At 41.3% G+C, this 25,118-nt stretch overlaps 1 protein-coding gene across 1 annotated transcript in view; it reads right to left on the minus strand.

Annotated features, from left to right (window-relative positions):
* Window positions 1–8,136: 8,136 nt before the first annotated feature.
* NR5A2 (nuclear receptor subfamily 5 group A member 2) overlaps window positions 8,137–25,118 on the minus strand; it is a 149,831-nt gene continuing 132,849 nt past the window's right edge. The window contains exon 7 of the mRNA XM_010590191.3: window positions 8,137–11,833. Within this exon, the coding sequence (XP_010588493.1) occupies window positions 11,586–11,833 (248 nt within the window). The 3' untranslated portion in view covers window positions 8,137–11,585. The remainder of the gene's footprint in view (window positions 11,834–25,118) is intronic.

Here is a 25,118-nt window from a genome sequence, read left to right on the forward strand (position 1 = left end):
ATTGAACTGAGCTCCCCATCACCCCCGTATGTGTTGGATTCCTAACCCCTATACCTGTGGATGTCATCTTGTTTGGAAACAGGGGTTTCCTTGTTGTGTTAATGAGTCTATACCAGTGTGTCCTAATCCTAATCACTTCTGAGTTATAAAAAGAGCGGATTAGACACACACACACACACACAGAGGAACACAGAGGCCATGTGAGGATCATCTATAAGGAACGCCAAAGAATGAAGGAACCCCTGGGATTACCTACGATGGAGGAATCGACCCTGATTTGGACTTTTAGCCTTCATAATTGTGAGAAAATAATCTTCTATTCTTTAAAGCCACCCACTTGTAGTATTTGTTACAGCAGTACTACTAGGAAATTAAGACAAATAGTTTTTATATTAGAAAAAAACTACATTTCTTACTGTCACCTAGTTGATTCCACCTTAGGTGCTTGTTCTTTTTCAATTCTCTTTATGCCTCTTTTTTTCTTTAACCTCTCTATGCCTTTGAGCTCATAATTTTGTCCCTTAGGCTTATATTCTGGGCTGCTTATTTCCCCAATCCGTGGATCTTCCATGGTTTTCTGGTTCCCACTTCTTATCTCTCAGCCTTTTATGCCTTTGTAAGCTGCATCCAATTTAAGTATTGTTCTTCCCATACAATTCTCTTTGGCCAATAGCATCTCAGGGGCCAATATGGGAGAAAGGTGCCTGCATTTTAGTGTTGAAAATAAATCGTGTCTTTGTTTGAGTTCTCTTTACATTAGAACAAAAGAAAACCAAAGCAAACAAAAAGAAAACAAGCATGGAAATAAGAGACTGCCGTGCCATGCCTTGTTTACTTTTGTGTTCAGCTATGCCAAAGTCATCATTTTTAAAGATGTGAAATAAACACCTGAGAATGGTGTGTTTTATTGCCCTTTCTTTATATATGTCTCAACTAAAGTTCAGAAAAGAGATTCCTCCCAAAGACTCAGGCAATGTGGTGATGAAATGAAAAACTAGATATGGAGTTTCACTATCCCAGTTTCATTTCTCCCATGTTTTGTTTCACAGATTCTGTATTGAACCAAAAGAAAGTACATGAATTCATGGTTAAGAGCATTGACTTTGTGCTCAGACGGTGCTGGGTTTGCTTTTTGGCCTTACTCTTTACCAGCTGTGTGACTTTAGAAAACGTATAACCATTAAGCTGCAGTTTCCTCATCTGTAACATTGCTATAAAAATGCCCACCCTGAAGGGTTTTTGTGAGAAAAAAATAATTAAATGAGGACTTAGCACTTCTAAGGGCTCAACCACTGTTAGTCATCAACATCCATGTTTTCCTACGTGAGAGTGGGGGTGGGCGAGTAGAATAGGTACCCATGTTCTGTGAGTTGGGCTGCCCATGTCAGGAGAGGTGAGGCCTCCTCTTTCTCTCCTGTGTGGTTGCTTTAAGGACAGTGGAGAGGATGAGCAAGTACTGGTTGGGCATTGCCCAGGGAGCTTGGCTGGAGTCCAGGCCACACAATGGCCACAGGAACATTTGACTCTCAAATAACACAAGGCCACAAAGGCAGAAACAGAGAGGAAATAAAACCTGTTACAGCAACACTCAGGGGGAATGGAACCCGTGTTTCCACACTTATTTATAGAAACTCGTTCCACCTCTACAGCAGAGCGCTTTTGACAGTTTTAATTTATTTCTGGGGAAAATCCTTGGGACAAAATGTTTTCTCTTTATAAAGATGATTGTTTTGGATTTGCACAGTGCCCAACAATTAGTCATACAGGGTACTTCTCACATGATTTTGTGATAAAATAAATAACGAAATTACTAATCAAACTGAGAGATGAGAAAATTAGTGGTCAGGGCTAATACGTGGGGAAGAGGTGGTGGTGATGCCAATGCTTCCTGTACCAATAAAGGTTGCCGCCCTCAAGTTCTCATTTATTTAAGACTCAAAGAATGTGCTGTGGACATGCCCAAGGTACCGAGCTGTCGACGCCTGTTTTCATTGTCAGTGGTTGTAACTGAGCTTGTCAAGGCTCTCACTGAGACAAAGAAAACTTTTTTGGGTTTTTGGTGCCATAATTCTTAAAAATCTGTCATCATTGCTTCATTTCAATCCTAAAGAAAATGCTTGGTTGATGGAATGGAGGTTGGATCTGCAGAATGCCTGGGTTTGTGTTTTCAGGAAGGCACTATAGCTAAGTGTTTAAGAGCAAGGATTTGGAATTGGACAGACTTGCGTTTGAACCCTTGCTCTATCAATCACTTAGTAGCTGTAGAACTTTGAGGAAGTTCTTCAGTCTCTGTAAACTTTAGAGTCCTTAGCTGTAAAATGTGGTTGTTGTGAGGATTAAATGAAATGATAGTTGTATATTAGGGTACATGCCAAGACCCCAAGATACAGTGGCTTAAATAAGAGAGTAGTTTATTTCTCTCTCACCTCAGATTCTGGTCACTGGACACCACCCCACCAGGTCATTCAGCGACCCAGGTTACTTTCATCTTGTTGCTGCACAAACCACTGGTCAACTGGCTCACAGTCCATACCTGGGTTCCAGCCTGGGAAGGGAAAAAGAGCCAAAGTCCAAGGGAATACCTTGTCTCTAAAGTTGGAGAAGGCTGGGCAGTTGTGCTTATCATCTCTGCTCACATTCCATTGCCACTGGCCCAGTCTTAATCATATGGTCACACCTAGCTGCAAAGGAAGCTGGGAAATGTAGTCTCTAACTGGGAGGCCATGTGTCCAGGAAAAAAGGGAGGATGGAGTTTTGGGAGGCAACTAACAGTCTGTCCCACTAGGTAGCACATAATGCTTAATACCAAACAAACAAATGAACAAAACAAAATCCCCAAACCAACCAAACTCTTTGTCATGGAGTCGACTCCAACTCATGGTGACACATGTGTTGCAGAGTAGAATTACTCCGTAGGGTTTTATTGGCTGTAATCTTTATAGATGTTGATCTCCAGCCCTTTCTTTCATGGCACCATTGGGTGGGTTTGAACCACAAACCTTTAGGTTAGTCAAGCACAAACCATTTGTGCCGCCCAGGGACCACTGGTGCCTAATAAGTGCTTAAAAATGGATGCTGTTATTTCATGAATTATTTTCAGTATGTGTTCCTTGAGTACGTTTTCTCACCTAGATAACTGCATGGAATGTGGTAGATATTCAACTGATAGCTCTCAAGTGATAAATATTGGATAAATGAACAAATTGTGTTTCTTCATTTAGAGATGTTTTTACGGAGTCCCGAGTTTCTCCGGTGCTGTCTTTGCCAGTTGGTAGGGAAAGCTGTGAGGAAGGTCTGGGAGAGCGGGTACCAGCAGCTTTCCTAGGTGACCTCATCTAGCCACACAGCTTTTTTGCCCCTCACAGAGGAGGTGTGAGTAGGGGAACCAACCCCTCCACCAGGTGACCTGCCTCTCTCTATAGCAGAAGTTGTTGTTGTTGGGTGCCGTTGAGTCGATTCTGACTCATAGCAGCCCCATGTGATAAAGTAGAACAGTATATAGGGTTTCCTAAGCTGCAATCTCTATGGGAGCAGATCGCCAGGTCTTTGGCCTATGGAGCCACTGGGTAGGTTTGAACCACCAACATTTCAGTTAGCAGCTGAGCACGTAGTCCTTGTGCAACCAGGGCACCATACGCTGTAGACACTTAAGAAATAATTTTGAATGGATGAAAACAATTTTTCTAAAGTAGACATGTTTCCTTTGTCAGAATGTTAACAATTACCTGTTTTTAAGGATGAGTTGGTCTAACATGCTTGGCAAGTCTGTGCTTTCTCTCCTGTCTCTTACGTAAGTACTGAAATGAGCTCTGTGAATTCATCTCTTATATATTGAGGTCTCTGGGGCTGGCTGGAGCTTGCCTCTCATGACCCTACCATTCCAGTAGACTCCAAAGATTTTTCCTGAGGCAAGAAGTGAGGAAAGAGGTCCTTCCTGAAGTTTTTGACCAGTCTGTTTGGCTGGCCATGTTGGAATCTTGAACTGCTGGTTCTGGAGGGTCCTTAAACGTTACCCAGCCATCCTATGTAGAGGCTGGAAAGGCAAGCAGGGGCTGTGTCATGAAAGGCCTCGAATGCCATGATAGAGAGTTGGAACTTTTTCCTGAAGATACCAGGCATCAGAGGACCTTAAGAAAAAAAAAAAAAAAAAAAACACAATCGGCTCTGGGGGTAGGAAGATTGTTTCTGGCAGTTGGGTGAAGTGAGTTGTGGAGTGGGTTGAGATGGATGGCAGGAGACCAGCCTGAAAGGTATTGGATAATTTCAGGCAAGAAATGCTAGGTGCCTGATCTAAAGCTGCAGGGAAGGAGAGGAGCGGACTATTTCAGAGAAAATTAGGAGAAATAACTGGTGGGACTTGGATATAGAATAAGGGAGCATGAAGAAAAACCAGTGAGGAGTCCTGAGCAGGAGTGGACCAAGGTGGAGGGGAAACTTCCTGTTGCTAACGTGCTTGGGAGGCCTCAGGCCAACATACTTGCTGGGCCAGGCTTCATCCTAAGAGAGGTGTGGGCTGTGCAAACCCACTGTGCTTGGAGCTGTTGTTGGGTCAGGGAGACATGAAAGTGGACATGCTCGGTAAAGTTGTTGTTAGCTTTGAATTGGCTCCTGACTCATGGCGAACCCATGCCCAACAGATGGAATCATTTGTAATCCACAGTTTTCACTGATTTTTGAAAGTAGATCACTAGACTTTTCTTCCCAGTCTACCCTAGTCTGGAAGCTCTGCTGAAACCTGCTCAATTTCACAGCAGTCCGCAAGCCTCCACTGACAGATGGGTGGTGGCTGCACACGAGGTACATTGGCCAGGAATCTAATCTGTGTCTCCCGCATGGAAAAGTGAGAAGTCTACCACTGAACCACCACTGATAGCAGAGTCAGACACTAGCCGAGTGTCCGCTCATTGCCTTCTTGGAAGGACGACTCATGTCTCTCCCTGGTTCCCTCTGGCTAACATCATCCTGAGGACAGTCTTGCTCTGGCCTGCTAGCATCCCTGGGTGTCCCGCCTGGGATCCATACTATTCCTGAGGCAGCCTAGGGTCTAACCCAGGCTGGCATCCGCTCATGAGTGGGGTCTAGAACCCTCAAGTCTACTGATTGCTTGGTAGGGTTAGTTTCAGACATACTCAGCCATTACTCTAAATATACCTCCTTTGCACCTTTTCCTTTTTTCTAGCAACAATTAAACATGCAAAGCTTCATAGACTGGTTCTTAGCTTTTTTTTTTTTTTTACAAATGAAACCACAGTGAAAACCTTATATTGGTCAGTGGCTTATTAATTTCTAACTTAACATGAAACAAATGCCTGTGTGAAACAGTTGAAGTATTGCAAGAATATTTATTTTGAATGACTAAACTATACACTTCCTGTTCAGCGTTAAGGAAAACTGGTCTTTATTATTCCAGGGAAACGTCAACATCACTAAGGATTGTAGCATTTTGACCCGTGCTATGTTGAGCAAACTCTCCATATGTTTCTTATAAAAACATACATCAGAGATGGCTTCAAACTGAATGTCAAACTTAGTTAAAGGTACAAGCCTCTTCAAAGTTATTGTAGATATCAAATATAACAATCAAACGCACATCAGCATAGGTCATTTTTTTTCTTAGGGTCTGCCTCATGCTGATGAATTTAGTAACTTTGTGGGTGTTACTCTGGGTGATGGAACTTAGGCCTCCGCTGTCATTGGAGTGACCTCAGCCACCTGCCAGGTTGGGCTTTAGAGAAACTCCCCCTCTACCAATTTTTTAAAGCTGTATATGTTATTGTTGTTAGGTGCCATCGAGTCGATTCTGACTCATAATTACCCCACGTGACAGAGTAGAATTGATCCATAGGGTTTTCTAGGCTGTAGTCTTTACGGGAGCAGATCATCAGGTCTTTCTCCCATGATTTGAACCACCAGCCTTTCATGAGCTCTTAAGTGTTGTATCACCAAAAAGAAAAAAGGTGTTGCCACTGAGTCAATTCCAACTCATAGCGACCCTATTGAGCGGGGTAGAACTGCCCCATAGGGTTCCCAAGAAGCAGCTGGTAAATTGGAACTGCCGACCTTTGGTTAGCAGCCGTAGCTCTTAACCACTGTACCATCCGGGCTCCATGTTGTACCCTAAGGGCTCTCTCTACATAGACCGAAACCAAATATATGTTCAAATATATAAATCAAGTTGATTCCGACCCATAATGACCCTATAGGACAAAGCTGAACTGCCCCATAAAGTTTCCAAGGAGTGGCTGGTGGATTTAAACTGCCAACCTTTCGGTTAGTAGTCGAGCTCTTAACCACTCCACCACCAGGGCTATCTCTCTTGCTCTATGTCATAGATTGAATTATGCCCCCCCCCCCCCCGCCATGTGTTTATCAATTGGGCTGGGTCATGACTCCAGGTATTGTGTGATTATCCTGTTTGTTGTAAATCCTGACTCTACGATGTTAATGAGGGAGGATGGGCGGCAGTTGTATTAGTGAGGCAGGACTCAACCTATAGGATTAGATTGTGTCCTGAGGCAATCTCTTGAGATACAAATGGTAGAAGCAAGCAGAGAGACAGGGGGACCTCATACCACCAAGAATGCAGTGCCAGGAGCAGAGCAAGTCCCTTGGACCCAGGGTTCCTGAGCAAAGAAGCTCCTAGTCTGGGGGAAGACTGATGAGAAGGCCGACAGAGAGAGAAAGCCTTCCCCTGGAGCTGACACCCTGAATTTGGACTTTTAGCCTACTTTACTGTGAAGAAATAAATTTCTCTTTGTTAAAGCCATCCGCTTGTAGTATTTCTGTTATAGCAGCACTAGATAACAAACGAATTGTATATATACATATAATTATTTTTTCATATTCCATGAAATGTCAGCAAGAATTAAAAAAAGTTTCTTCCTGTTAAGAAGTTGAGAAGGGAGGTAGGTTTTATCATTAATTTGGAGTCCTTTGATAATACAGATGGTTAAATTTTTTTTTTAATGTGCAAAGGTTGGTGGCTTAAGTTCACCCAGAGACTCCTGGGAGAAACTCAGCCATTGAAAACCCTATGGGCCACAGTTCTACTCTGGTGCACATGGGGTTGCCAATGAGCAGGAATTGACTCGATGGCAGCTGGTTATTTAGGTTTTTTTAAAAAATCTTAGTTCCATAGTCAACTAGCCCCTAAGTGTGGTGATTTCTGCTGGCTCCCCTGTATCTTCTCATGGAACCTGAGAAAAATCTGTGTCTACTTGGGAAAGGAATAAACCCCAACCTGGTAGGACAGGGATGGGAAGGGAGGGGGGCCGGAGATGGCTGGACCACCTTGTTTCATAAGCATTGGTGTTTGGTGGCACTTGCAGTATTTGTAATGGAGGTTATTATTGATTTCAAAAATGGACTTTGTAGGTGTTTTGTTGCTTTAAACATCTCCAAAAGTCTCAAAGGTGCTGAAGGAGTTAATTTATAGAACACAAGCACCTTACTTTTTAGAGTTAACTCCAGACGTGTAGAGGCTTTTATGTTTCTGAGTTATCGATAAACATTTGTGAATTTAGTGGTGACCTGGCACTTGGTCTTCTCTAATGTTTTTTTTCCTTTTGAAGCAAACCCGAAGTGTCATACCAGTTTAGACACAGCATGGTGTAGTGTGGACCTTGAGGCCAAATCACCTGATTTACATTTCATCTCCTCCACTGATGAATGTATGACCTGGAGCAGGTACCTCTAAGATGAAAATAATAAACTTTGCCTCACGGAGTTGTTCTGAGGATCAAGTGAATCGGTAAAACATTTGGGAAGGTTATTAGCACACATTCAACTCTACAAAGGCCTGGCAATCTACCTTCAAAAATTAGCCAACGAAAACCTTATGGATCACAACACTGTACGTCTTGCTTGCTTTGGACATATCAGGAGGGATCGATCTGTGGAGGAGGACATCATGTTTGGTGAAGTAGAGTGCCAGTGAGAGCATGGGAGACCTTCTGTGAGATGGATTGGTCCAGTAGCCAATACAGTGAACTCTAACATGCAGGCAGGCAATCATGAGGATGGTGCAGGACCAGGCAATGTTTCCTTCTGTTGTACATAAGGTCGCCATGAGTCCTAGTCGACTTGACACTATCTATCTTCTACAAAAAAATTAGATAGGATGGAATTTTTGTGCCAATCAGTTACAATAGTAAATGATATAAAATTGTTTATGTATGTAGATATGACGCACATGTTAAGTTTAATGCTTCAAGTATCCAGCCAAAGACAACAGACTACTCTAGAAAATGTCTAGAGGGAAAAGTCACTTTCTATTCTCGTAGAATTCTTTTGACTTCATTCATAGTCAAATACCTTAGTTACTTAAAAGCTTTAGTATCCAATAGAGTGAAAAAAAAAACACAAAAACCCAGTGCCGTCCAGTCGATTCCAACTCATCGCGACCCTATTCTTAAAAGCTTTAGTATCCAATAGAGCGAGGGCAGCATAAAAACTTTAAAAAAATTGTCAGGCTGGGCATATCAACATTTATTGAAATACTGAAAAAATAAAAAAAAATTCCATTTTGTTGAGAAATTCCTGGCAAGAACTGACATGACAATATGCATTTCACTGGTACAGTAAGAAAACGTCAACAAATAACCGACTTCACACTCTAAATGTTGCGTGGACTCAAATCCAAGGTAGCTGCAGAAGATCTGTAGTACAAAGATTCAGACACAGCCGACTGTCTGTTTACAAACACAGACCAACTACGATCACCCAGACTAAGCCCAAAACTTTTATATTTCAGCCTGCTTTTGCTAATAAGACCTGTGATTGATAAGGTGACTGTTAACTAAATGTCTCATAACAATTATAGAAATTTGTCTGCCAACTTTGGGGGCACCACAGACACTGGCTGTGGCACGCTTTTGCTTATCAGCTTCTGTCCTTGGTGTCACCAGCAGTGTGGATGTAAGTCTTCGTGTTGGCGTCTTTCTAACTGTTCCCAAGGTGTCATTCACAAAGTTAACAACATACCGATACTCAACGTTTTTTAGGTTTAATCTTTAGTGGGGAGTACTGTATATTTAAAATAAGAAAACGTGGATTTTAAGAATCAATGTATATATATATATTTTTTGGCAATGTTAAAAATCTCCAAAATAACTACCCTTCAAATTTTATAATTGTCTCCACCCATGTTGTACACACAGGATGGAACCATTTCATGAACTGTTGGCAACACCATTCCCCTCCATGTGTCTTTCTAGCCAATTTGGTTTCTAACTGGGGGAAGCAGTGATGCTGCCATTCCATTTAATGCTTTGGATATGACACTCTGATCTGATGTCTTCATGGCCATTAGAGCCATGAAGCTCACACAGGTGACTGAGACTCTGTGTGAGGGGCCGTGGACGCCCAGCTTAGCTAAAGTGTACCCTTCATGTGGACGCGTATTAGAAATGGTTAATAAAAGTAATAAAATAATCCTCTTTGTACACACAGAAGTAATAACTAATATCTTTGGTATATAACTTACAATGTTTGGAAAAGAAAACCAGGTAAGACTCCACCTTGTTAAATTTACTTGAAAACAGAGGAAGCTACAGGTCATATAATTTACAATAGATATTAAATAAACTACAGTAAGAATAATGAAGATTTACAGACATTTAATCAAGTGAATGATTTTAATTCATTAAGATCCTTCCATGTCCCTGAACTATTTTATGTTCCACTAACTTGAAAACATGCTACAGTAAACACATATATTTGGTTTCTTCAGTCTTGGCAATATCTCATACAAAGCTGAAACCAAGGAACAATAAATTAGTATCATAATTGTCTACAGTTGAAACTATGATATACAATATAAATAAACTATTCAAAAGCCAGAAACATTTATGAAAAAATTAAGAGACTAGGAGATACCTTTTTTCTTTTTTACAGTTTCTACAAGTGATTGTGCGGGCCGTAATCTCAAAAAATTAAAGTCTAAATGAGATTTCTGTTTTTGATTTTAGTGTCTCACGACATACATACAATAATTAAGTACTGTCCAAAAATAATTACCAATCAGAAAAATAACATTAAGGAAATTACTGCTTTTTGCTATTTTGTAATCATCACAGTTGTCCCCCCCCCACACAGGATCTAAAGAATGTAAACACTATGTTTTATTTGACTTTAAACATATTAATACTTTATTTCAAACAAATATTGATCCACATCTGCACAACTACCTTCTAGAATCATGAACTAAGGCAAGACTTTCATACCTGTGGCATCACACATTAATAATACTGACATCATCATTTGGCGAGGTTTGCAATTTCTTGTCCTCCAATATTTGTTCGACAGCAGACTTTGGTCTATGACTTAGAAAGGTCAGTATCACTCTCTTCCTCTCCCTTTTTGAGAAGATTTGAATTACCGTAACATCTTTCCAGGCTATAGGGAAATATCATCCTTTCTATTGCATATTTAGGGGATGTTCAGTTGCAACAAGAACGAGCCTTGGGTCAATCAATTCATCAGCTCATCCTTTCTTCTCCTTTTGCATAGGTTAACATGCTGGAATTCTGTTTTGAACTATATAAAACTGTGACTATTTGGCACCCTGGAAAAATGTGCTTAGTGTTCTACTTTTTCAATGGACCACCAACTTTGATGGTTAAAAAACTGATGTGCCCTAACAAGACTTTTTGGTCAGAATTTTTTTTAAATGAAATCCAGCAATCCCAAAGCCACATGTCAGCAACAGTAGCGTACATAAGGTCTAACTTGCTTCAGCTATAGAGCATTTGCTCTGAGTTTGTAGTCATCATCCCTAATTAATGCTTAGATAAGATCAGAAGAGGGATACTGCCTGCTTTTTTTTTTTTTTTTTAACATTATGAACATGGAACAAAACAGACTTCAGAACATATTTAAAATGGCAAGCTAATGTATTAAGACCATCCTTTTATTAACTGTTTACAGGTCTAAGACACAGACATTCAAAATTAGGCTCTTCATGATTTGGTGGAGCTAGGACTGGGTGTGGCTGAGCACAGGCCCTTAGAACAGACTCCGTGATCACAGGGGCAGAAGGTGCTAGGTCCTTAGAACAGACTCCGTGATCACAGGGGCAGAAGGTGCTAGGTCCTTAAATGAAGAGGGAATGGAGATCGGAGGTGAAGCTGATGCATTCTTGAGAACTGTTTGCAGTTCAGCTTTAGCCTGGAGGAATTCTGTGAGTTCAAATCCCCCACTGTAGAAGCCTAATTAATAACAGAGACAGATCAGCTCCTAAGTTTCTTCATAGTGGAGAGCAGTTTAAATATACAAGAATCGTTCGGTCTTTTTTAATTCTGACACGGTGGTGTCATCCATCTGTGAGTTCAATCCCTCCATCACAATGTCTTTCGTATGGAATCCTTGGGGGATGTGAAACATTGGATTCACAGTTTGTGATACAAATACCCTGATCCATCATTTATTTGCTATGAAGTATCTGATGATTATACCTTTTAAAATTCAGTATCTTTCAACCAAGTTTTTCATTAGTGTTGCTTGGAGCGATTCAGAGTCTTTCTTTCTTTCCTTTTCCCCCTCCAATCTCTTTTTATTATGGAAACAGAGCTCTTAGGAGTTGTAACTTATGCTCTTTTGGCATGCAACATCTCAATGAGGAGGTTGTTGTAGGGCACATCTCCGTTCAGGTGTTTGTAGTAGAGATACTCTTCCGCCTGCATGCTGATGGCCCGGATTTCCGGTAGCCGAAGAAGTAGCTGTCCAAATTTCTCTGTCTGCTGCGGGTAGTTGCACATTGTGTAATCTAGCAGAGCGGCATTAACTTGTTCCTGGACGCCTTCGACCAGCTGGAAGTTCTCAAGGTTTTTGACATCTGAATTAAAAAAAAAAAGAAAAAAAAGGAAAAACATTTCAATTGCATTTTAATTCCTGTTTACTGAAGCTGGGGGTTTAATTAATGGATGTATTTTCCTCCTGACATAAAGCATACTTTCTAGGCTGCTGAATATTCAGTCGGCTGCACGCACCAAGCTCCCTGGGAAAAATGATCACAAAAGAGCTTTAGAAGAATGTCTTCTTGAAATTCTGCATATACCTCAAATCAATTAGACATCAATGGATTTTAAGCAAGGTCATCTCTTTTCATATTTTACACAAAAGGAAAGGTTTGAGGATTCCTAAAGTAGAGGGATCATAATATATTGCCAGCAAATGAGTCCCCAGAGAAAGACCTATCTTAACCCAGTATATTACACAATTCATATAATTCTGTATTAATTTTTCTGACCCAAGGTGAAATCTGTGTCCAGGGTATGATGTAGTTAATTCTGATAAAAAGTGACAGGGTTCTTGTTTCTGTTTGACATTTTCTAAATGATTCTGAAAGCCTTTGACTTGTCTAGCCTATGCTAATGAACCATCTGGTACACTCCACTGACTGCCAACGGAAGATTCGCTACTGGGAACTCACTAAAATACATATCTCAGTGACTAATAATCTTTATAAAATGAGAGCCTTGTCCTTTAGGCAGAATCCAAGCCAGGATGGTCGGTGCCCTTTAACCTGAATGTGGTTTCTAAATTCGGATACTTGGCTTTTGTTTTTTCCTCCTGGTCCTGGGTCACTCATCAAGAGAAGATGAACGCAGGCAGTTCATTCTGCCTAACTCTGGCGGGACCCAGAGTTGTTTTAAGGCATCTGCCCTAGGAAAAAAAAAAAAAAATTCCCCTAGAGGTCCCCATAAATACTGAATAAAAGAGAAACACAAAGTCAAAAAAGACAGGCTGCCACACAAATGCCCAGACACAGACAACGTACAAGGGGAAATGGCATGTTAGAATTTCTCTTATAGAGTCTATTTATGTTAACTGTGCAACTTTTATACAATGTGTTTATAGAAGCCCTTGGAAAAAACACACAGGTATGTGTGTATATTTACCTACACCGGCGCTCAGAGAGTAAACAGACACAGCCCGCCCCGGCCACCATTTTATATTCTAAGTGGACAACAATAAATAAGAAAGAGCAAAGACTAGCTGACTCTGCAGAAAGCAACTTAATACTACGACTAAAAGGTTAAATGTGTTACCCAGCTAATGATTACCGTAGTAAGTAACTCACATCCAGTGTTTCTGCCACTATGCGCTGTTAAACTAAGGCCTGCACAGGTATGTCTGCCCATCCTGGACTCTCTAAATGCACCGACGATGAGATCGCTTTACATTTGATGTTGACATGTGTCCTGCAGGATTTTAGCGTTTACATTTTGAGCCACAACTTTGCATTAATATGCTTTCCCCCTCCCATCTCCAAGTGTCTGCCACAAATTAAAAACAGGGAGTAATTAGTACTAAAATAAACAGATGTGTAGTGCGAGGGTTGGATATGACATCTATTTCAAAGCTGGATGGGAGAATCAAAAATGTCTATTAATGCGACGTACACACGCTTAGGCTATCATGAGTCCTGCATCTTCTTGTGGAATTTAAATTGGCAGCCCAGTCAGCGTCCACTTGACGCTTTTCTACATGTGGCACTTTAGAGTTAGAAAGCATTTTCCACACTTTATTTAAAATAATAAAAAAATTATTTTAATTATTTAAAGAAAAATTTATAAATGTGACTATGGATCCAAAGTTACACTTGGTTCATATTATAAAATGTAAACAATAAAGAAATACAGTTGATCCTCATTACTTGCAGATTCCTTCTTTGCAAATTCATCTACCAGCTAAAATTTGTTGTTGTTGCCTGCTGTCAAGTCAATCCCAACTCATAGAGACCCTAAAGGACAGAGTAGAACTCCCCCAGAGGGTTTCCTAGGCTGTAACAGGAGCAGATCACCAGTTTTCTTTCTCCCGTGGTGGGTTCAAACCACTGATCTTTCAGTTAGCAGTCGAGCATGTAACCATTGCACCAAAAGGATTCCCTTTGAAATTTATTAGTAACCCCCAAACCAACACCTATGGTGCTGCCTGCCTGCCATGTTTGTCCTCAGCTGAGGTCGCATGAGAGGATAGCCCGCTTCTTGTTTCAGCTTTTGTATAGTAAACATGTAGCCTTCTGACAATCTATTTAATGCCACATTTTTTGCATTTTTGTTGATGATTTTGCTGTTTAAAATAGCCCCCCAATGTAATGCTGAAGTCTAGTGCTACTAAGTGTACCTTATAGAGAAAATATTTGGGTTAGATAAGTTCCGTTCAGGCATGAGTTGTACTGCTGCCAACTGTGAGTCCACTGTCCATGAATCCACAACATATATTAAATAAGGTGTCTTTAAACAGAAATGCAAGGTTCCTAGGTGTTGCAAACAGTTTGAGCTCAGCTGCTAACCAAAAGGTCGGCAGTTTGAACCCACCCAGTAGTGCCATGGAAGAAAGGCCTGGCGATCAGCTTTTGCATAAACTGCAGCCAAGAAAACCCTATGGAGCTCGGTTTGACAGGGGGTCGCCAAAAGTTGCAATCAACTAGGCAGCAATGGGTTTGGTTTCGGAAACAGAAATATACATGAAACAATGTTGTGACCAGAGGCTTGCAGGAGCCTAACCCTGTATTTTCCCCTCGCAGCAATGGCTCAGTGTTTGTTAATCTGGTGTTTGCAGTGACTTCATAGAATATCACTAGCGTAGATAATGATAATTGTACTTTCCATACGTTGTACCTCAGTATATTGCAGAGGAATCTACATTAGCGTTAGCTTTGTCTTCTAAAACCTGTCTTACATCTTTCAAAGGTCTACATTCTAGTTATGAATATACATCCTTCATAGAGTATTATGGCACAGGGCCAATATGTTTAAAAATAACTCACCTGCCTGTACACCCACGTTCCTTGCAGTGTAATTCACAACAGCCAAAAGATGAAAACAACGCAAATGTCAACAGGTGAATCAACAGATCAATAGATGAACAAAATACAGCATACACATAAAATGGAGTATTACTCACCCATAAAAAGAAAAGAAGTCTTGATGTATGCTACAACATGGATAAGCTTTGAAAACATCATGCTGGGTGAAATAAGCTAGACATAAGAAGACAAATACTGTATGATTCCAAATATATGAAATATCTAGAATAGGCAAATTCATGGAGACCAGAAGAGATTAGTGGTTACCTGGGGCTGGGTGGAAACCCAGGTGGCGTAGTGGTTAAGAGCTATGGCTGCTAACCAAAAGGTTGGCAGTCCGAATCCACCAGGTGCTCCTTGGAAACTCCATGGGGCAGTTCTACTCTGTCCTCTAGGGTCGCTAAGAGTCGGAATCGACTCGACAGCAATGGGTTTGGTTTTGGTTTGGGGCTGGGGTGTGGTGGTGGGGGAGGGATGAAGAGTTATTGCTGAACAAGTACAGGGTTTCTGTTTGGGGTGATGAAAAAGTTTTGGAAATAAAGGGTGGTGATGGTTGTATTACATTGTGAATATAATTAATGCTACCAAATTGTACACTTAGTGGTTAAAATGGCAAATTTTGTCATATATACACACACACAATACATTGTTTTTAAATTTTAAAAAAAGGAAAAATAAAAGCTCATCTGAATTCCAACAAATTAGAAGGCAGAAGTTAGCATTCTCAAAAAGAAAACAAGCAATAACTAGCGTTATAGTGATTTAAACATTTTTTAAAATTTGAAATGGAGTATTAATTTTATGCTACAATGAGAGATATTCTCACAAAGAGAAAGTTATAGTCATAGAGATTAATAGGGAGGATGTAGGAATTTGCACAGTATAAAATGTAAGATAAATGAGTAATAGTCTTTTTAGAAAATTGTTTTTGAAACTTTCCTTTTTTTGATAAATATAATTTTTGAAAACTGGGTTTAACATTCCGTGATAAATCATGCCACTCTGTTGGAAAACAACTACCAACAAACACAAAACAAAGGATAGGTCATAAGTTCCGGTTTAGGTGCTTACTGATACTACAGAATGATCATTTAAAATCTTCAGAGCAGCATTCGCTGGATAATTTCTGGGAATACTGGTCCTAACTGGCAGCTTTCCTTTGTAAGTTTAAAGAATATATGCCCTTTTCTTTCTACACAGGTTTCCTCTATGTAGGCCAAATCTCATACCATTTTTCTGTGGACTCGTCAGAGTTGAATTCACACAACTGAATCAATTTCCCCATTAAGCAATTTTTCCATGGATTTATTATTAAATATATATATTTGTTGTGCTGTTAATTGCCTCAAATATATAAAGTTATATAAATATGTAAAGTTGCTTGGCTAACTGTCTCAAAGATACTTGCTGAATCTCTATTTTGTTTGTCTATAGACTCGACGGCAGTGGGGCGATACAGTTAAATGTCATTTAAATGGTCTATATATTTTTTTATACAGGCAATTTGTAATTTGGTGGCAGTGATCCTGATATTGAGATGATAATTTAAAAAAAGAAAAAGGGGGAAAAAAGGTTTTGATTGAATTGCTCACATATCCTGTCCAAGTACTTGCTGGGTAAATGCTGTGCTGTGCTGTCCACTTCGGGGCTGGCTCACCATTTTCAGCTACACATCTCTCTCCCTGCACTGCCATACAGCTTCAACTGTCCGTTCCCACATCTAGACTGTAAGCTCCTTGGGATTAGGACTGGGTATTAGTCAATGATTTCCCAATGAATATTCCAGTCAATGTTGGCTTTATATTGTTGGTTTATCTGTCTAAGACAGATACATAGTGCAACAAGCCTTACATCTACTCTGAGTATCTTATAAGCCGATTTCTTTTTTTTTCTAAATTAGAAACCAATTTTCAAAAATTTTGATTTACAATAGATCCCTCCCTGACATGAAATATGTTAAACGGAGTAGTGTTTTCTATTCAAATAATCCTGTGGTAATCGGAATAATCAAGTCCTAATGGACATGTTTTGCAAATGAGGCTTTTCACTGGTCTGTTTTGCTCTCAAGGAAGTATGCCTGCATCCTCATTTGGGTTTGGAATTAGACCCCTGGGATCCTGAGTCTCTTGAGTCTCTGGAGCTCACAAGACTTTGGTTTTTCCACTACAGTCAAAATGGTTCACAAGGATCTAAAAGCAATGGAGGAGATAAGTGCCAAAATACAGATAACATTACCTCTCAGAAGACGTGTAATTTTCTCTTTCACGTGGTTCACTTTGTATGTGTGTGGTTCACTTTGTGTGTGTGTGTGGTTCACTTTGTGTACGTATGTGTGGTTCACTGTGTGTGTGATCCACTTTTATTTACTTTTTAGGAAGAGTCCAGAAACTTATTTTAAATGCATTGCCATAATACTTGCAGAATTTGTTTTCGTGCTAATTTGTGTCTTTTCATGAAAATTAAAACAAAATACATTTAAATGACAATTTAAAATCTTACGCATTTTCTCTGGATTGCTCCTCCTACAATTCAAGCCCCTTTTCACATTTGTGAGTCTTAACTCATCTGGAGCAGGAGTCGGTAGCACCAGAAAGTCACCAAAGAATAGGTATTACACTATAAAACCGAAACCAAGCCCATTGCCACTGAGGTGATTCCAACTCACGGTGACCCTGCACGTTTACAGAAGCAGAACTGCCCCATTGGGTTTTCTTGGCTATAACCTTTATGGAAGCTGATCACCAGGCCTTTCTTCCACAGTGCTGCTGGGTGGGCTTGAACAGCCAACTTTTAAGTTCAGCAAAAACTGTCTGGGCCACCGAGGGACCAAGACATTTCTTTATTATGCAATAACATCATAAAGTCTGCAAAAAGTATTGCATATTCTGGAGTTCTCAGAAATGCACATTTTTGAGTTCTCATGTTCGATTCCCGTATTAAATAGCATTGCACCACATCTGGATTTTAGAAGGGGACCCCCAGTCAGTTGGAGGAGCAGATATTGATACGAGGCCAAAATTCCCACCGGGTCTTGTGTGGTGTTTGATGCAGGATCTCGAAACCAAAAAACCCAAACCCACTGCTATCGAGTCCATTCCAGCTCATAGCGACCCTATAGGACAGTGCAGAACTGCCCTATAGGGCTTCTGAGGAACGGCTGGTGGATCTCAAAGTCTCCTGCATTTGGTACCCTGTGGGCACCTTTGAAATTTATGTAACCTTCATTTTAATACAATTTAAAAACACAAATTAATGAACCTTATCATTACAAATTCCAAGCTGGAAATCGTATGTAAACAGACAGAGGCATCCCCAACCCTTTCTCTATAGCCTCTAAATGTTGATGATTGGCATTTCAGGCTTCTCCTCTAAGTATCAATCTCTTATCATCTATTCTACTTTATTCACTCAGGGACTAATTACCAACTTTTTATATGAAACAGCAATACTTTAAGCTCACAGTGGGGTGCTCAGATTTTCTTTCCATCCTTGTTGGAAAGTAAACCCTTAGGTCTTCTTGAATACATTACAGTGCTGGCTTTTCGGTCCTACACGAATTCAGGCTCTCTCTGAAGGAGAAGACCCCCAGTATCTCCCCAGGTTCCTCCCTGGCACCTGCCACACACCCCAGTGGCACAGCCTGGGAACCCTCCCGTTCAACACAGTCCCTCAGACAGAGATGGGTCTTTTGCTGAGCAGGGGAGAGGGGGCGCTATGGCTCAAATGTAGTGTGTTTGCCTTTTGTTGAAATGATAATCATCTTTGTTAATTTTCCACAAATGGGAACAAAAATCTCATCTAGCTATTAAAAAGGTAGAAAAACAGGGAAAAGAAGTACTATTTTGCACCTGGGTGCCCTGATGTTGCAATGGTTAAGCACTTGCCTGCTAACCGAAAGGTCGGTGGTTCAAACCCACCAGATGCTCTGGAGGCGAGCGCTGTGGCGGTCTGCCTCCACAGACTACAGCCTTGGAGACCCCAGGGGCAGTTCTGCTGTGTCCGATATGGTTGCTATGAGTTGGAATGGACTTGACTCGATGGCAGTGGGTTGGTTTTTTGGTTTTATTTTGCACCTAGGGAATAATTTTTCCCCTGAGGCTTTTGGAAGTATGACAAACTGCAGGCTGGCACACAATTTGTCCTCAGAGAAGACCCAGGAAAGGAAAAAGGGGGATATGAATTGTCAGTAAGGTGTAATTTTTAAAAGCGCCGAATTTGAGTAACTTGTAGGCGTAGTCTTGCAAGGGCCTTTATGGAAGTTGGAGAGGAGTATGTTAGTTCTTTTCATCTAAGAAAATTCACTTAATAAAGAAGGGAGGGCTCTCTAGGGGCTGAGGATGGGAAGATAGGATTTTTTTTTGTGCTGATGCCTACAATTAGATCCTAGCCTCAGTTTCCAGCAAAACCTGAAACTCAAGATTCTAAATTCCAGCCTGTTTAAGTTCTTTATGATAATGTGTGTGTAAGTATGTGTGTGTAAATATAGGTTTATTAACCCAAGAGCTGTTTTTATCAACGATAACAAACGGCACTGGGTTTAACATACAAATTAATGCCTGCATATGCAAATTACTCCCAAGAAAATGTAGCCTTGGCAGGAGCTGTGTGCAGAAATTTGGGCACATATGTAATATTTATGTAAGAAAAACAAGTCCTTACAAATGACTGTGCATTATTTATTATTTCATACCTTCATATATGCACAAGATGTGAATTCATTCCTTCATTCAGTCAGTCAGTCTGACTGCCCTGGGCTAGGCCCTATGCCAGGTGTTGAAAACACAGGGGTAAAAGACAGTCTATGTGCCACATAGCTCATTGAACGTGATAGAGATAAGCACTGGGTGCCTCAGGGCACAGAAGATGGACACCTAACCCAGGGCCCAGGGGACAAGAAGGGTTCCTAGGGGTGGCAACATCAGAGAGGAGTTTTACAAAACGAGTCACAGTGAGCCGAGCAACAGATGGTAGGAAAGGCATCCTGGCAGACAGTTCTATATAACAAAGGCCCAGAGAAGGAGAGAATAGGGAGGCACTTGGAACATGGCTCAGCAGCTCAGCTTGGCAGGAGACAGAGAGCAATGGGGAAAGATGAGGATGGAACAGAAGGTTCAAGGCTGTGAAGGGCTTGGATGTCTGAGTCTGGATTTTGTTCTGAAAGCAATGCAGAATCATTGGAACATTTAAAGAAAGAAGGAAATGGTCAGATTTCTGATTTAGAAGGAGCATTCCTGCCAGAACTACGGAGAAGGGATTGGCGTGTGTGGGTGGGTGAGGGGGAGCGGACTCCTGAAGGGAGAACAGTCAGCCATCTGCCACACGAATACAGGTGAGAAATACAGCAGGACCATGGTGGTGGGGGTGGACTTCGAAGGTATCCAGACGGTTGATTCAACAGGGCTTGAAGACCTTGGATGAATTGGGACGAAGAGAGAGCAGAGGTCCTGGATGACTTTCGGGCATCTGTCAAGGGAGGAAGGTGGTGGCCATCATTAAGGAAAAGGAGAAAGAGCAGAGATTGGAGGGGAAACATTTAACGAGTCTAGTTAAGGCCACGTTGAGATTAAGAGTTGAGTTTAATGGGACATTAGGTAGAGATGCCCAGGAAATGGCTGGAAATGAAGGTTTAAACCTCAGCAGAGGGGCCTGGGCCAGTGGTCTAAATTTAAGATTCATTAATGAAATCTCTGGAGTCGGTGAGAATGTGTAGAGAGACATGAGAAGGAACCTTAGGGTGAACTCTGCAAAAGGATAATTTCTAAAGGAGTCCACCTGCAGAAGGTACATAGTTAATGTTCAGAGCGCTCCCAAGATCACAGTTATTATGAAACACCAGGGAATGCGGCCGGAGCTCACATTTATGCAGCACCAGTCAACGCGTGAAGGTTTATTTACAGATTTTTTTTTTTCGTTTAATTCTCAGAATCCTATAGGGAAGGTGTTGCTATTCCCATTTTCCTGACAAAGAAACTGAGGCACAGGGGGTTGAGTAACTCAACTAGGATTTCACCGCTAGTTAAGAAACAGGTCCTGCATTTCAACAGGTCTGCCTCACTCTAAATTCTTTAAATACTACACCACAAGACCTCCCCAGGGAAAAGGGGACCTGAACCATTCGGGGTTCATGACCTTCAAGTCCTAGAACATCTTCCCTTGTGTCACAGCCTGCAAGCTTCTGCCGCCTACTGTGACTGGAGGAAAGGACATGCTAGTTAGTCAAATAGTCCAGTTTCTAAAGGTCTGATAACATTGAAGTGAACAACTTTCAGAGAATTTGAATGAAATACTATTGATATTTATGTCGATACCTAATACCTTAATTTTTGATGATTTTGAAGGGACTTTAGAGTGTTAAGAGCCTATTAAAAAAAAAAAAAAAGCCCATTGCCATGGAGTTGATTCTGACTCACAGCTATCCTGTAAGACAGAGTAGAACTGCCCCATAGTTTCCAAGGAATGCCTGGTGGATTCGAACTGCCACCCTTTTGGTTAACAGCCCCAGCACTTAACCACTGTGCTACCAGGGTTTCCTAAGTGCCTATAATAGATCATTATTATAGATAGCAGTCACAGCCGAGACGAAGCACAGTCTCCTGCAAGAAATGCCTTTGCAGGAAAAGTCTGGGCATCGCCCACCCCAGTCCACACTTTGACTGTATAGGTGCTGAGGATATACAAAAAAGAGTTTCTCCACTTTTGCCTGCTTTAACATATTGTTTAGAAGAGAGGGTTCCACTGATTAAAACACGTTTGAAAAACATGTGTTCTTGCGGTGCAATAACAATGCTAAAGGGAACAGTGGTCTAATCTAGTCCTAGGGACCAGTCCCATATCACTGAGCAAGTCACTCAACCCCTCTGAGCCTGTTTTCCCATCTGCGAAACAGGAGAAATAACTCTCCAATTTCTTAGGACCACTTCAAAGTAAAATGATACCCTAAATATGAGCTGTCGTTGTTACCGGGTGCCATCGACTTGATTCTGAGTCATAGCGACCCCATGTGACAGGGTAAAACTGTCCCAGGGGGTTTCCTAGGCTGTAATCTTTAAGGAAGCAGGTCACCCGGTCTTTTCTCCCTTGGAGCATCCTGTGAGTTCCAACCACCAACCTTTGGGTTAGCAGTCTAGAGCTTAACCATTGCACCTCCAGGGCACCTTTAAAATATAAAAGTATTGTATACTCACAAGGCATTCATTTTCTAATACCCAACCAGCCAACCTAACCCGTTGTCCTGGATTCTAACTCACAGTAACCCTACAGGACAGAGTAGAAATGCCCCATAGGGTTTCCAAGGAGCACCTGGTAGATTCCAACTGCCAACCTTTGGGTTAGCAGCTGTAGCCATTACCCACTATGCCATCAGGGTTTCCCATTTCTAATAATGTTGATAAAATTTGGAGATTTTATGTTTATATACTTAGCTGTTAGGTGATCTTCCTAAACAGAAAATCTGATCATTTTTCCTGCCATGAAGTTTCATGGACAACAGAGTCTCTCACGTTGCAGTTTTTCAAAATTAATGAAAGGCAGAGTGAATACTTCTAAGTTTATCCAAAGAGTGTTCACGAAAACATGACCAATTCCTGAGTTTCAACTAGTGGCTTTTCCCACTGTCTCTTACTAATTTCAAAGCCTAATTTCCCAAGCCGTTCATGGCACTTGCACAGAGTGGCACCAAACCATTGCCTAACACAGGGCCCAGAAAGGTCAGGGCTCGGTAAATACCACAGCATGAAAACTGTCACCTGCAGTCACGCCTGCCCCTTTGTCAATGGCACATTCAAGTTACCTAATCCCCAAGCAGCAGCAGACCAGCAGAAAGAACATTCCCCATTAATGAAATGTCTTGGTTTCTAGTCTTGGTCCCATCTCTAAGTAGGACATCATGGGCAGGACACTACTTTGAGCCTCAAGTTTCCTCATTTGTAAACTGCAAGGCTTGAAGATCTCTACTGTCACTCACAATCCTAACATTCTACAACTGTATGATAATGGATCACAATTTTGAAAGGAAGGCTCTGGATTCACACTGTTAACAGAGTGAGAGGTACAGGCATTGCTCTGCCTTCACCCCGTTAGCCCTCATCGCCTGCTTTTTCATGTAACTCTCTGGACAGTTACTTCAATTCTCAAAATGGTATCTGGCTTCAATGACAAATTATTTTGAATTTTAGTTATATAGAGCTATGATTTGACATGATGTGGCATATGAAAATGGCAGTTCAATTCATTTACATTAAAGTAGTCCTCTTTTGTAGATTTTTTAATAGTCCTCTTTTATACAGGGAACCACATAGCTTTTGCATATACCACGCTTCCAGACGTTTCAAAGCCAGCTAGCGTGCAAAGCTTGCAGAAGCTTTGAAGCCAGCTCACGTGCGATATACTACTTCAAACATCTTTTCTGTAAGCACACAATATACAGAATTGAATACAGATGGCATAACTTAAGGACTTTGGCCAAAACAATATTTCATGACTTTACATACATTTCTATCTCAGAATAAAACTGAAACCCCTTATCATACTCTAACCCTGAGACCACATCTCTTTGCCTCACTCCTTCCTCTCTAGACACACTGGTCTTGCTGTTTTTGCAAAATACCAAGCTGCTTCCTGCCTTGGGACCCTCACACTTGTTGCTCCCTCGTTCCAGATACTTCTTCCCCTATTTGTTTTGCACCTCCGCAAAGAAGGCTTCGCTGATGACCTTTTCTAAAGGAGCTTTGCTTACTCCCAAGTCATTCTCTGTCCTCTCACCCTGCCTCATTTTTCTTTAAAAATATTAAAAAAAAAAAAAAAAAATGGACCATCCAATTATCCAGCATCTACCTAGGAGCTCAAACCAGAGACCTAGTATCATTCTCTACTCCTCCTTCTCCTCCTCTGTTCTAACCCAGTCATCACCAAGCCTCGAAGCTGTCCCTTACCACCCATTACCACCACAATTTGCCTCTGTTACTTCAACAGCTTCCCAGTTGGTTTCAAGTCTCCAACATCACCCCCTTTTAATCTCTTTTCCACACTGCAGCCAGCACAATATCTTTAAATGCAAATCTATGTCCTCGGTACTTGATGGCAACTAACAGCAAAAACCACCGCCCTCTACTTAAAACCTTTAAATGGTTCTCTAGTACTCTCAGGTTAAGGGTTAACAGCTCACATATATCTCCCTTGTTTCTCTCTCCAATCTTATTTCTCATCCAGCACTGACCCATTGACTTCTTTCAGTGTCTTAAATGTTCTGGGGCCTGAGCCGTACCCTTTGTCTGGGAGCTTTTTCCTCACCTTCATCTGGGTAACTCCACCTCAGTGCAGACATCGTTGCTTCTAGGAAGTCTCCCCAAATCCCTCTCTATCGTGATTCTCTTGCTGTTGTTAGCTGCTGCCGAGTCAGTGCCGACTCACGGCAACCCCATGCCCAAGGATTGTTGTGATCCACAGGGTTTTCACTGGCTGATTTTTGGAAGTAAGTCACCAGTCCTTTCTTCCTAATCCATCTGAGTCCGGCTGTTCCTCTGGAACCTGTTCAGCATCATAGCAACACGGAAGCCACCGCTGACAGCCACCACTGGTGGTTGCTCATGAGGTGCACTCGCTGGGAATTGAACCTAGGTCTCCTGCGTGGAAGATGAGAATTCCACCACTGAACCACCAATGCCCCCTGTGATTCTGTAGCACCCACCATTTATCCATCACACAGAGAGTACTGGGTATTCCGTGATTACTGGATTGTCAGTTGTAAGGACTGGGATACGTCTGCCTTGTTAATGCTCTGCTTCCCCGGGCCTAGCACAGGGCCTGGCCACAGTGGGAACCGTGTCACATCTGCTGGTGAAAGACAGCGGTTTCACATTGATTTCATCAGTGTCCCCCTTGCTTGTGTTTGGAAGGCCTTCCAATTATTTCAAATCCCATCTCCATTTTCAAGCTTTGTCTTGCTGGTCCAGTCACCCTTTATGCTCGGCCTCTTCTACAAGGTTATATTTTTCTCAGGAGACAGAAATTCTGCCTTATGTTTCTTATTTCCCACACAGCACAGGTATAGCACCACAGATAAAAGATACCCGATACGTGTATTATTAAACTTGCTAATTTGTGTGAGGCTCCCGTGAATATAAAGCACATGACATTGAGCATCTTCTATGTTGCAATATCCTAGCCATTAAACTCTTAAACAATTTTCGAGTTTCTGACCTTGTTAAATTCGTAACCAATTTCAAAAATAACAAAACACATTTCCTATAATTTAGCTGTAGAAAAAGTATAATGATGGACAAAATTAAAGAAATTGAGTTTAACGAAT

Source organism: Loxodonta africana, chromosome 20, assembly GCF_030014295.1.
Source record: "Loxodonta africana isolate mLoxAfr1 chromosome 20, mLoxAfr1.hap2, whole genome shotgun sequence".
NCBI classification, from domain to species: domain Eukaryota; kingdom Metazoa; phylum Chordata; class Mammalia; order Proboscidea; family Elephantidae; genus Loxodonta; species Loxodonta africana.